The sequence below is a fragment of the Sinocyclocheilus anshuiensis genome, unplaced genomic scaffold (assembly GCF_001515605.1).
Source record: "Sinocyclocheilus anshuiensis isolate Anshui unplaced genomic scaffold, SAMN03320099.WGS_v1.1 scaffold513, whole genome shotgun sequence".
Taxonomy (NCBI): domain Eukaryota; kingdom Metazoa; phylum Chordata; class Actinopteri; order Cypriniformes; family Cyprinidae; genus Sinocyclocheilus; species Sinocyclocheilus anshuiensis.
Window position 1 is genome coordinate 1,198,766 of NW_015537972.1, and position 15,053 is coordinate 1,213,818.

Sequence of the window (15,053 nt, forward strand, 5' to 3'; positions counted from 1 at the left end):
TGAATTTATTTAATACACGAGTTTCACAATTTGAGTTGAATTACTGAAATAAATGAACTTTTCCACGACATTCTAATTTATTGAGATGCACCTGTATATGAATGTGTTAAGAAAAATAGTCATGATAGTGTACTCTCTTTAAGTACACTTAAGTGGCCTTTTATTTAATCAGTATTGTATTATCTGCAAGTATAGGTTTTTAACTGTATCTTTAAGATTTGTAGTAAACTACAAGTGCACATTTAAAGCACCAGTACATATATGGTTTACTAAAGAACCAGCAAAGTTCTTAATGAAGGTATCAGACTGTAAATCCCTTTTTAGTTCTAACCAAACCTTTATTTATAAGGGAAAACCACAAAGTTTCCCACAGGGCTGTCTTGAGCAGATGGTTCTCTGACTGGCAAAACTAGCAACTAAATTACAGTCACAAGAGGATCCAACATCAAAACTGTTCTAGAGACAGCTGAATTTATGGCTCCAGAGCGCCAGACACAACATGTGTCATATCTCAGATCATCACCTCCCTTTGGAAGGGCGTAAATTAGTGCGAGAGGATACCACAGAAAAAAAACAAAATTGCTTATGTTTTTGTGAAATCCAGACAATGTATTACAGTTTATGCTGTAAACAGAGAATTATCATGACAGCAGTAAACCACTCCAGTCTTTGCATTAGAGTGCTTTTACCACTGTTTAGCTAAAGGTTTAGCTAATTAGCATGTTCCCATTAGCCCCTGCCCTATAACCGAGTAACTTCCATTGAGATAAATGTGAATGCTAATGGACCTTTTTCTCCAGATATGATAAACCTGTTTTAAACATCCCATTGTAATTATTTGACAAATCTTTGACTACCATGTAAATATAATACTTATCATCGCACACCAAGGTACCACCACAGTACTTTTTGTTGCGCCTCTAATCATGTACAAGAAAATTGGACAGCTGACCTCTTACCTTTGATGCCTCTCTTAAAGAGAGTCTTTGTCATAGAAGTGAACACTATCAGTAGACACATGATGCACATGATGCAATTTACTTTAATTCATGTTTTCTGGACACTCACCTCTGAGAGATCAGTCAAGGTTCAAACCTATTTGGGGTCATGAGGATATACACTATATATGAGGTAAAAGGAAAATTATTGAACATAAACTAAAATAAAAACAGGGAAAAAATGAAAAATGAAAAAAAAACAAAAATGACAAGATAATGGTGATTTGGACTGATTCTCTCTAGTTGAATGGTCCTGCCAGCTAAGACTCAAATAATATGGTCATTCCACATCTCATTAATATGAGAACAGGCGAGTATGTCTCCATCTCAGCCATTCCAGGAAAACATGATGTGTTTGAATTTTACATCATCGGAAGATCACACTTTTCCACTGCCTTCACCGGCCTTTCAGGCACACAGCTTGTGTTTTTACAAAGGTGCTCTGTGTCTACATCACTCAAAGCAATGGGATAAACAGCTACCATATCATGAGGCCTGACAGGAGGGAACTTTGTGACATTGACTAGGTGTGCACAAGGAATTAATACCAGTGTTTGACAGTAAAGCAAAATGCAGTAAGACAAGTTGTATAATAGTAAAGATAAGGGCAGGATGTTTATTCTTTATTTATTACATATCTACAGCTTCAAAAAGGATTTTATATTGGCTTAAGGTTAGTGTTAAGGACTCTGTATGCGTGTGTAATCCTAAAAGTTGACGAACTAAATTCGCAGATATGAAAATGAATTTTTTTCTTACAATAAAAATTATGATCTTTTTTTCAGGGACATATACAAAAAGGCAGTTAAAACGCATGAGTTCTGTTTCAAAACCTAGTTAGCCACAAATCTGGCTCCTTCCTTTAGGTGCGGTAACATTAACAACATTTCAAAAAATGTTTAATGAATGAAGCACTGCTTGCACAAAAGTCACCATCAAACCAAGCAGATTTCTGCTGGTAAAGCAACAAATTCACAAGACCAACTTGACAATGAGCAAATCTGTGTCTGGAACTTTTTCGCCCTCACTCAAAACTCACGATCGTGTGGATTCCTATAATTGACTTGATATCGCCCACAAAATTTTGCAGAATAAGTATGCGTGACTGCACCTTTCACCTTGCAGTCCAACTTTCATAGAACCTCAAAGGTGATCAGTTCTCTTTAAATAGCAGTTATAACAGTAAGATTTGATTTGCAGCTGATTTTATTGTTTGATATTAGCATGTTGTTAAGCTAAAGGCACAATGCTCTATTTTTAAGTTTTGTACTTTTATGCTTGTTAAAGAATTTGTGAATATCACTGAACTTTTTTTAATGATAAAGATTTTAATAAAGATTTTTACTTTGTACTTTAAAGACAGCTGTCCGACTTTTCATATTATTCACAATTTTGGTCTGAGCTAGTGTTGTAACACTCGAGACCGGTCTTAAGACCATTTTTTGAAAGTTTGGTCTTGTCTCAGTCTCAGAATTTTATTTAAAGTCCGGTCAGGGCCACAACTGTGGGGATATCACTAAATTGCTGGTGCATTGTCTGATTTATTTGTTAACTTCAATAACGTGATTGGATGAAACTTCCTGCTTCAAACGCAATCAATAACTTATTTCTAATTGTATTTCTTTTGATACTGTTGTACTAGGTCAGAATTTAGTGGGGAATTGACAAAAATAGCACGAGAATTAATGTAAATGCCCAAAAATTTAAGATATGATTGATTGTATGAGATCTTGTTTTTAAATTATAACATATAGAATTAAGCAATATCACAAGGGCAAGAGAGCCATTTTCACGAATATAAGCCCTATTAAAAATATTGTATTGATTTTATACAAACGTTCAACAAACAAGAAGTTAAGTGAATTACATTTTAGACACAATTTTAAATTTAAAAAGTTTTAAAATGTAAAAAAAAATTAAACAATTTTTGCTATTTCGCAACAAAATTAAACAAACCCATGGCAGAACTGTTGTGCTTTTCCAAGCAACGCACAGCGGTATTTCGTTACTGAAGGTATCAGCTGCTTTGAAAGAATCGGTTGAATGAATGATTCTGTCACTCACTCATTAAGTGATTTGCCAACACCTAGTTTAGTGCCATATTTAAAAGTCTCAGTTTATTTTTCCATCATATTTCTATAATCAAAAATGTCAATCTCAACAGTATTTATGCAGTTGTAGTTGTACCAATTCAAATGCAACTTCTGTGCCGCCACATCCTGTGCAAAGATTAATTTTGTTGGTAGTGAATTTATTTGATAGACATTTTTCAGGCTGGAAATGTGGATCTTTCTGATGAATTTGAGTGCTGGTTTGGTCTTGACTCGGTCTCGCTCTGCCTTGGTCTTGGTCTTGACTTGGTCTTGATTTAGGAGGTCTTGACTACAACACTAGTCTGAGCAACCATGTGAAAGCAAATGGACTATTTGTTCATTAACCAGAAAACTGCTACTTCTCAGCTAAAGCAGAGATTCTCTGAGAAATCTAATCCCGTCCGGATAGGATATCTGAGATTGCTGTATTTTTCTGTCGAGTCGAGTACCTATCTTGGCGAGTACCTTTGTCGAGTAGCTTACTGTAATTATTTTCTAAGATTGCTAGGGTATTCTGGGTGACTATGCTAGTGTGTTGCTGTATACTATAGAGTGTTCTGGGTGATCTTCAGTAATGTCCACATGCAGACATTCCCACCTCTGTTAATTAATAATGGAAACTGTTATTGTAACTTCTTATTAATTAACAAAATAGACTATAACTTGTAATGCAACCGTTATGAATATTCATGGACACAAATGTGCATATGAGGCCATAAATCCACAAGAACTATATACATAGATGGTTGCTCATGGTCCTTATGCCATCCCCTTGTCACGGTATAATTAATTTTCTAGATACGCCCCTTGATGTAAGAGCTAGGACACATTATATTTTCAACAAAATTACAACTTCAATTTCAATTCATTTCTCTCACAAAGATATTGTATAACATCAAAAGACTCTAAAGTACAGGGCACAACCCCTGGTTACCATACACTTTCATTAAAAGAGCAGCATCAACATTCTTCAAAACATCTCCTTTTGTGTTCCACCAAAGAAAGAAATATATATGGGTTTGGAATGACACGAGGGTGAAGGAGAATAAATATTTACACAATTGAAATTTTTGGATAAACTGTTCCTTTAAACTTCTATATATTTAAAATTAAATGACGGGAGCTCTTGTAATAACTGCATTTGTGGCAGTGTACACTACTTACTGTGACAGCATCCAATAGCATTTGAAATATTGTTGGCTTACTACAATATTACATCATTTGTGGCCCAAATATTTCAGTCCAGCCTACCTTCTTACATCTTCAGTTACACTGTGTTCTCTTTCCTTCTTCCTCAACATGCTCAAGCAGAGGGGACTCCCAGTTTTCTAAGTGTGATGGTATGTGGGATTTTCCTTATGACTTTCTCACATGGCGTTGCTTTCTGCAGTGATGTGCCTCTAAGAAGTTCTTCTTTTCTCTTTACATTATTCTACTAGGTTGAAGTCATGCCACAAAGAAGAGCTTTCTCTCATGAGAATGACCCTCCCTGTGTTTCCTCTCTCAGTAATCCTTCACTCTCTCTCTTCCTCTCACTCATCTATGTAAACTTTCCATTAAAAATGAACACACTGGTGCTTTCCATGTACACTATCACAAATCAAAAGTTTGGACACACCTTCTCATTCTTTATGACTAGTTTCTACATTGTAGAATAACAGTAACAATGGAAGCACAAATAGAAGTATAGGAATTCTGTAACCAAAACATACATCGATACTCTTAAAATTAAAGGTTCTTTACTGGTATTGATAGTTCCATGAAGAACCTTTAACATCCATGAAATCTTTCCATTCCACAAAAGGTATTTTATAGTAGAAAAAGGTTTCATTAGATTATTAAAATATTCTTTACACATTTTTTAATTTTTTAAGAAAATAATCTGTTCACTGAAAGGTTATTTGGTGAACCAAAAATGCATCGCTGTGGACATCTTTATTTTGGAACCGTTATTATTTTTAGGAGTGTAGGATTCTTTTAACTCTGAGGTATGACTACAGAGGACAGATGTTGGCTATTGTGTTGTATTTTTTTCTGTAATTGTTTTTTTTTTTTTTTTGTAGGCCTAATTCACACTCACTTAATTTCTCTCTTTTTCTCTCCAGTAACTGGAATTAGCAATGATGGGTTTTAAGAGCATTTTAAGGACAAAAACAAGACAAAGGTCTTGAAATAAAACATCTGAACAATATCTTGAGGTGTGGTAACCATGGTATAATCAGAATAATTGACTTCAGTCTGTTGGATTATTGAAAAATAATGCACAATGGCATGAATTATTCCTTAAATATATACATATATGTAATTTTCATGCATAGAGGGTTGTTTTAGTTATCTATTTATTCAAATCATACAGACAAAATCTGTATTTGTCCACAAAACTAATTTTGACCAGTGGTTTTCAAACCGGTCCTGCGAGCACCCCCAGCACTGCACATTTTCTGTGTCTCCCTCATCTATCACACCTGATTCAACTCATCAGCTCATTAGTAGAAACTGCAAGACCTGAAATGGGTGTGTCAGATATAGGGAGACATACAAAATGTGAGGTGCTAGGGGTGCTTGCAGGACTGGTTTGAAAACCACTGCTTTAAGCAAAAGCAAAAGCTTTTAGATAAGGTTTTTATGATCATGTTGAGAAACATTATATATATTTTGACTGGTAGTCATGTACATTGTACATTCTGACATGCACATTCTGTGGAAAAGCATACCTCCTCCTTTCACATCTCTTTTAATGACCTTAAGATGAACACCAATGAAAGAGTTGAGTGCTCTTTGATTACACTTGCAGAAGTAACAACCCAACCACCACATGCCACGTGAGGAACTTTAATGCTTGTGGTTAAGAGAAAAAATCAATGCTCTTACTTTTCAAACAGAGGAAGATATTCTGCAGACGGCCCTTCCTGCCTCATTTTGAGGTAATTTGGGGTTAAAACAGTCTGAGTATTAATTTTACCAGCACATGTCTGTTATATTGTATCTGCAGTAACTCACTTCAGCCACTGTGGACTAACTGAGACTTATAGTTACAGATATTTTGGCGGACATATGGATCAAAATTTAATGATTATAGCACAGCACAGCTAACCACAGCTTTACTTTCCTATTACATTTTTTTTTTCTTAACAAGCTTTGCAATTTTATTTAAAGTTACTAAATACCAAGGGGTACATCAGAAGGAGTCTCAAAAAACAACCACCCTTAAATTTTCCAGAACTAAACAGTAAAGGCAAGACTGTATAAAAACACTTTGTATACAGTTTTTTATGTCATTAAAGCACACATGCAGTTTAAAGTGTCATAATAATAAATGTTACATTCTAGCTATTACTATTCTCCAAACTCATTTACATTGTTATTATTAATATTATTCGTAAAAGTCTAGTCATTTATGTTACTAAGTTGTTATAAACTATTACCTTAATGTCAATATAAACACATGTGAGTCAGTGGATTTCGATCTACGTTTACATTTAGTCATTTAGCAGATGCTTTTATCCAAAGTGACTCACAAGTGACTTTTGACAAGTCCATTAGAGTTACACTGTTAACAAGTCCATTAGAGTCCCATATACATGGGTTCATATAGGCTTTTAAATCAAATGTCTTTTTTTTATTGCAGGACATAGAGGCAAAAAGTAATAGATACATAAAACGAGATCATACCTCCATCCTCAAACACGTTTATCCGCGTTAATCTTCTGTATCCAAGCGGAGTACCGAGATTTCTCTCTGTTCTCCAGTCTGACAGCAGCCTTACTCCACTTTCCGTTTGTTTAGTCAGCAACACCCAGATCTGCGAACACTTCAAAACACAGAAGACAAAGGAAGAGAAACTGTGTGGTAATGAGAAGGCAAGTGAGCTGCGCAAAACACAGTGTCCATCTGCGTCTGTTCACGATCACCTTACTCTCAGTAAACTCAAAGCCGGACAGTTATGAGCCATGAACAATTATGACAAACAGACTGGCTGTGTCACAAAACCCAGTACACTGCACTGCCTTGTTTAACCAGTAGGCTACTATGCCTACAAGGAAGATGCACGTCTAGTAAAAATACTGTAGCCTATGTGGTCTTGTTTCATTAATACAGTGTACATGTTTTTCTTTATTACCCGAAAGTATGAAAGTGAAATGTGACAACATGCCCCACAGAGAGGGGCATGTGGTAACATGACCATAACAGCTTGAAATACTGTTTTATTTAACACACACACACACACACACACACACAGAGACAGTATATATACTGATATTTATATTTTAATAATGAAAAATAAACCAATTTTGGAGTTTGACAATGAACATACCACAGAACAAAGCCTTATAAATCATGTATACACACATATGCATGCACATATAACACACATGACACATGTTCAAGTTTGACTGTAATATTATGACATAATTGCAAAAAAAGTATACTTGTCAGGCTTTGTTCCATGTCTAGTGTTGTGTTTTCCTCCCCCATGTGCTACAGGTTAATGTTTATGCCCATATTTGGTTTTACCTGTTCCTATTCCCATTTAGTTCTATTGATCCCAGGTGTGTCCCATTAGTTTCTTTTTATACAAAGTGTGTTTTGCCCCTTGTTTTCTGTCCGCTGTCGAATGTAATTTCTTGTCCTCAGTGTATCCCGAGTCTCTGTATTCCCAGCTTTTGTTTATTAAATCTTTGAAATTTACTTTATTCCTCATCTCCACGTTCGTTCCTGTGTTCCCAGTGTGTGTGTCGTGACAATACTTCAGTTAAAAAAGCTAAACTTTCTATTGATAATGATTTTGTAATGTCTAAACATAAATCTAATGGCACATGAGCCATTAAGTAATCCTCTGCAGCCATCTAGTGGCTGTAGTTGAAGTTTCATGTTATTTTAATTTTAAAAGTGTTTGTTTTACAGTAGATGGCAGCATGTTTTCATGTATTAGCATGAATGAAATTGGAAAATGTAGATCTTCCTTAAAAGTGATTTTTTTTAATATATAAATGTATATATTTAATTTATTACATATTGAAAAATATATTTGAAAAATAACATAAATCCCCCAAAACTGCACAATTGTACAGTAAAAGCGTGAGTGATGTTACGTTTAAAGAAATTACAATATTATGTTATAAAATCATATTTTACTGGTTATGTAAGCTAGTTGGACAGAAAAAGGAATATTGTTGCCCTTTAGCAAGCATATAGCGTCACATAAGTGATATATTAGCCTATTTTTCATCCTTATGTCATAACCACACAACGTTAAGTTGTGGCCTTGAGATAATAGGCTTGTTTGAGATGAATCGGTACTTTGATATCATTCGCCGATTGGTCTATGCAGCACCAATGCATCTCGAATAAGCCTACTATGTTAAGGGAACCATAGATATGTATACGTAGATCCCACATTCGATTGCTCAAGACATCTGCACAGTCGACACAGTCAAATGTGTCGATACAGTCAAAATCAATGAGTTTTCCAAGATGCCACAACATTGTGTAAAAACCGATGTGTTTTAAGGTGTGTTCAGTGTTCGACTAGAGTATTATTTCTGCAGCATACTGAAGGTGTGTTTTATTTCCTTGTACCTAAACGCCATAGCTTGCATTCTAACTTCCTTCTATTCTGACATTCAGTCAGCTATAACTGTCAAGATGCCCATGGAGAAAGGAACTTTACATTTAAGATGATAGCTTATATCATGTTATTTCCTGCACTATACTTCATCAGAGGGAGGACACGTTTTACTTAACATAGAGCAAAAACAGACACCCTGAATGCAGTTCATATGTCAAGCATGTGACAGAGGAATATGAAGAGGCTCTCTGTGTTTACAAGAGAGAGAAACCAACAAAGCAAAGCATGAAAGAAAATTGCAGATAAATAATCTACTTGACCTGTAATGACAGTGGTGCTGCCCCAGTCATTTGACCATCTTGTGCATGAATTGAACAAAACAATTAAATAAATTATATTATTATTAATTAATGCAACTTTAACCTTCTGAGATGTTTATTCCAGAAGACAGGCTTGTAGGCTAGTTTACTGTACTTAGGCCATTCTGTGGATTTTGGACTGAGCTTTTTTGCTTTTTCTTTTGACATATTGTAGTTCTTGGGGTCTTGCTGAACAAAATGTTGTAAACTTATACAACAATAAACAGTCTTTTAATTTAATCTTTATAAATAACTTGCATGCATGTGTTTAAAAAAATCCTGTTTGAAATGTTCGAAATGCTGTTTGTTACCTTTAAAATAAATAAATCAGTTACTTTTGGTTAAAAAGTTGATTGAAAATTATTTAAAAAAAGATAAACAGTAAAGTCTTTAAGATTTTTTATTTAATAAGTTTTATTTAAAATATATTATTAACATACATTTATATTTATATTTATAAATTCATTTCTACATTTACCATGAACTGACTTCTCAACCATTTTGTAGAGGTAAAAAATTTTTAAAAAAAATTAAAACCCTGTTAGGTCTGCTGACAAAAATAAATGATTGATTATTGATTTTGTTTTACTATTGCCCCAACTAAATTAAATAAATAAATAATAAATAAAAAAAGCAAAGAAGTAATTTTTCCATTTATTTTCCTCTTGGTAAGTACCTTAAAAGGCTAAGGAAAGAACAAAGCTATAGCAGAAGATTGACATTTAGGAAGAATTTTAACAAATACTCTATATAAAATCTATGTCCAGTACAAACAGACACTACAGTATGGACATGTTATGTTTTATGCTATTAGATAAGCCTTATTATGAGGACAATTTTATAACTGATACAACTACAGTCACTCTCCCTCCAAGGAAATTATGTTACTTCTAGCTAGACATGTGACAGAAATGGTTTTATACTCATTTAATTGTTATGTTCCCTTGTTTTGTTTTGTTTTGTTTTGTTTTTTTCACCTGTCCTTTATTATACCTATTATTTTGTATATTTATACGTTTCTTATGCACTGTGTCTGAAAACGAATACTTCCCTACTATATAGTATCAGAACAACAGTATGTCGAAAGATATGTTCGAATTCATAATATTTGAAAAACTGTAGGCGAAAAGTAACTGGATTACGTACTACTTCTGCCTGGATTCCACAGTTGATGCACTTTACTATCCCATGAGGCCAAGGGAGAGAATTTATGGGAGTGAAGCAATGCAAAACTGATGCTGGTAAGTCACATCATGATAATAACAACATGGCGGATGTAGTACTTCTGAAAGTTCAAATTATTAAAATTAAAATTAAAATTAAAATGTAGTGCAGTAGGTATGCAATTTCAAACTCACTGGTCGTCTTTGTCTGGTGTTGTCCTTTATTGGATGTTATGTGTGATTTATTTAGTCCTGTTTATCTCTTGTTTGAAAGCTCCTTTTTGTTACCTGGATTTACTGGTTTTATTTACTGGTTTTATTTTAATAAACAAATCACTGCATTTGTATGCTTCTCTATGTAATTTTCGTTTAAAGGGGTCATATGATGTTGCTAAAAAGAACATTATTTTGTATATTTGGTGTAATGAAATGTGTTTATGCGGTTTAAGGTTAAAAAAACACATTATTTTCCACATACTGTACATTATTGTTTCTCCTCTATGCCCCTTTCTGAATTTTTTTTACAAAGCTCATCGGTCTGAAAAGCGAGCTGTGCTCTGATTGGCCAGCTATCCAGTGCGTTGTGATTGGCCGAATACCTCAAGCGTGTGACGGAAATGTTACGCCCCTTACCATATTGTGATGCCGTGTCCGGCCGGAGCGACGAAACAAAAACATTAAAACCCATTATAAACGAGGCATTTGTTGCATCCAGTGGGGACATAATTACGGATTATAATTACTTATACTGTCTTTTTACGCTTTCCATTGCATCGCGCCGCGTAAACATAAAACCATGTCTGCATTTGTGATCGGAGAAATGACAAACAACAAGCGCTACTCTACACTGCTCAAAACTCGCATTTGAATCGTAAAACATAAAAATTTATTTTATTTATAAAATAAATATCTAATTGAATACATCTAAATGAATAAAACATTTAATCAAATATATTTAATAAAAATTGTTACATTTATTTTATTTTAAATATATTTGATTAAATGTTTTATTCATTTAGATGTATTCAATTAGATATTTATTTTATGAATACAAAATATTGCTCTCACCTCCCAAAAGTTATATATACTGTATACTGTATATATGTATGTCAAGCATATGAGAGTGGTTCCCCCTACTGGAAATGCACTGCTATTGTAGAGTTAATTTCTTAAAAACAGTGGAGGTTATGTCAAAGTTACTAATGCAGTTTATACAAAAGCAACTTCAATCCATCTTTTCAATACTTATTTTAAATTTCTGAATTAAAATGAAATGCGATGTTTTGTGGGGCTTAATATAACAAAGGGTGTGTGGCTCCAACTTTTTGAGCCACACTTCATATGAAAATTGTAAAATAAACAAACACTTTGTGTAATTTAGATCTTAAAAAGATATTATATATTCACATGTTATTACTATTTTTTATTAATATCTATTAAAATGTTATTTTTTATGTTAACTTTTTTGTATTTTGATTACTGCTGAACAAACATTAGTATCTTAGTTTAAATGTTGTTTCAAAAGCCACAGAAAATAAATTACTTTCAATCTATAAAATAATAATATTATGTTATTTCATGATTACAGTACACTATATTATAATGATTACATTATAATATATATATAATATACACAATATTATAATGATTACAATACTATTATACTAATATTGTACAGTTTTAATGATTCCAATACAATTCACATATGAATACTATAATTGATATGAATATGTGCAAAGGAAATTACATCCAACAGAGCAAAATAGAATAATTTACGGACACAAATGCATTAAAACAGAAATAACACATCACTGCAACAAGATAATACCATCACTTGGTGGGAATGATGTAAAGAATCACCATTTTGTCATGCACTGAATGGTAAACAGTTTTAATTAGAATTTAAAGATTTCGATTATGCTTTCTGTAAGACATAAAAACATAAAATGGCTTACGATTCGGTGTAATACAATAGAGATGTTAAATTAGAAAAGAAGCACACAAAGGCTGCCACATCTCCTTTTTGAGCTCAGGTGCAGCACGCATTTAAAGAGAGAAACATCAAACTGATTTCCACACCGCATTTATATGTGTCTGCAATGGTTTACAGTTGCTTTCACCACAATTGGTTTGGCAACAACAAAATGTCAAAATCTAATCATTCAAGTCACAATATTTCCATTAATCAAGTAGCTCTATACAAAACCTATTTTACATTATTGATCTAGGCAACATGATTGCTATCACTATACAGTGATCGATCATTACAGTGTGTAATAATTGTGTAATAATAACTGTGATATTATGCATTTGTGTGAAACCCTTCATTTATGAGTCATTTCCCCAGGCACAGTCACTGCTTTTTCCACTCATAATGTGAGTCAGTTCCAAACTCATTTTTCATTTCCGTCACACCAATTATTCCAGCTCTTATCCAATAAGCCCACACGTTCTTCACTTCTCCCAGGTGCCTACGCTCCTCTTCGGCCGGGTTGATGTTACCGTAAGCCCTCATCACGGTCTCCTTCACTCCATTGAATGTCTCTGTGCACACAGTGAAGTCATCACGGTCGAGATATGCCTCCGGTTTGGCCCGTGGTGGTGCCTGTGGGGCAACAGGAAGAGGCGTTTGGATGGGATGGGATGACGAGACGCACCTGGAACCAATGAAACAATAAAGGCCCCGATATACTTCAAACGAAATCGAAGAACGAACTGTAATGACGTCATTTCGAACAAAATCAGGCCAAAACGAAGTTCGCACTTTTTGAGGGAGTTAGTTTTGCCTCCTAAACACCTTTGAGCTACCATTGGTCCGTGGCAATTACGCAGTCGGTGGGTGTGTTCTGGAACTCCGCCTTCTTTGACGTGCAATTTTTTTTCCCCCGGTTCGTTTCTCATTCCATGGAAGCCAGACAGGAGAACACATCTCCGTGACTATCTTGCGGCTGTGCATGGTCCAATCTTGTATGTTTCAGCCACACTTTGTTGCGTGGCCCCACAAGCTAGTACTCGGAGTGTCAAGGCCAGTCTCTCCGTAGTGGAAATCTGTGTCCTGTGCGTTTTTGCATGTTTCACATATGGCGATACCCTTTTCAAGAGATCGTCAAACCACGTGGCGCACATCCTGAAGTATGAAAAATGCACTTCCTCATCTGTGCTCCACATTTCCTGAATAAAAAGGGCAAACTCACCATCATTCTTTCTGTTTTCGTTAAGTGGACGCACATACTATCTACGTCGCTTGTTCTTGTTCTTTCTCTTTGCCATTGAATAGATCAATGCTACTGCCAGGTGTTTTTACGAAACTGTTCTTCTCTCACAGCCGCCATCGTTGTTGTGTTTAGGGGGAACACGCGGGCGGCGTGACACATGTTTACAACCCTCCGTAGGCCTAACTCGGGAACTGTGGCCCTCCCTGGGCTTGACGTGGGGACTGCTGGAGCCCTCCTTGGGCTGGACATGGGGACTGGAGCCCTCCTTGGGCTAAACTCGGGGACTGGAACCCTCTCTGGGCCAAACTCGGGGACTAACTCGGGGACTGGGACCCTCTGTGGGCTAAACTCGGGGATAGGAGCCCTCTGTGGGCTAAACTCAGGAACTGGGTTATATAAACATTATAAAAATACATTTAAAAAAAAATTCAACTGAACTAGCTGAGGTCCATCAGGTCCATACAGGTACAACTTTTGATTTTGATTATGTGTTTTAATTGTCAGTTAATGCTAACTATTTAATGAACTAATGTTAGCATTACAGCAGTGTTGTGCATTTTAACCAGATGATGGGATATTCTTAAAATTCTAAAAATCTGAATAATAAATAATTATTCACAATATTTTGAAATGCCCATGATAAGAATATAATGCATGCTCATTAGTGTGATGTCGTATTATTGTATATTGGCACATGTCTAGTCTACAAGTATAAAGAATTTAAAGAGATAAAAACTTTTTTTGTGGAAATGAAATCAAGATTTATTTAATCTATTTTATTTTATGCATTTATTCAATAGTTATTAGTAGAATAAGTGTTAGTGCTACAGCTCACATTGATAGTGGGGTAAATCGTAATAATGACACTCTTTGTACTTAAAATTATTTTGGTCAAGTTAGGACTAAGTTGTAGATTTCAAAACAACTTTAATTTGTAACATACGGACATTGGAAAATATCAATGTTTGAGATGAACAGTGCAAATATTCACAGATTTACAAACATTTAAAGTGTTACAACTATAGGCCTACTCTTGCTGGCCACCATGAGGCTAGGATGAAGTGTTGGACTCTGTATCACGTCTGTCTCGAATCCAAGACCATATTTACATATCTGTCTGTGCCGATGGACGCAATATGATCTGCTCTGTGCTATTCCGTCTCTAGACTGAACACACTGGTGTGCACTGGTCTGCAGAGGTTTAAGTAACTATGACGAAAAACTAGCCTTCATTCATGCCAAAGGAAAGAATAGTTATACTTTCAAAATGATATAGACCCTCTTCAGGTCCCGGTCTTAACTCAGACTCAACAAACTCAGGTCTTGGCCTGGTCTCAACTACAATGCTGCTAAGGTGTCCTGAGTACTACACAGTTGCTAGGGGTGTTGGGATGGTCATTTAATGACAAAAGTCAAGAGTCTAACTCTACGTCTGATGACATTCTGATCTCTAAATATGGCTCAGGTCTCTCCATCAGTTTAAGTTATATGGCCGTTTTTTAACCTGTTTTATGGTCCGCCAGGCGAAAATTGTTAGCATTATCTGAAGTAATTGCACACCTTTCTTCAACACACCCCATAATTAGAGATTTGAGACTATTTCATGTCTACAGCACAAACCTTGTGTGACCATTTACACTACAAGATTTGATACTT

General features: G+C 35.0%; 1 protein-coding gene across 1 annotated transcript in view; it reads right to left on the minus strand.

Moving 5' to 3' along the window:
- Nucleotides 1-7,006, minus strand: part of LOC107670493 (capZ-interacting protein-like) — a 27,761-nt gene extending 20,755 nt beyond the window's left edge. The window contains exon 1 of the mRNA XM_016463118.1: nucleotides 6,764-7,006. Within this exon, the coding sequence (XP_016318604.1) occupies nucleotides 6,764-6,769 (6 nt within the window). The 5' untranslated portion in view covers nucleotides 6,770-7,006. The remainder of the gene's footprint in view (nucleotides 1-6,763) is intronic.
- Between the last annotated feature and the right edge of the window lie 8,047 nt (nucleotides 7,007-15,053).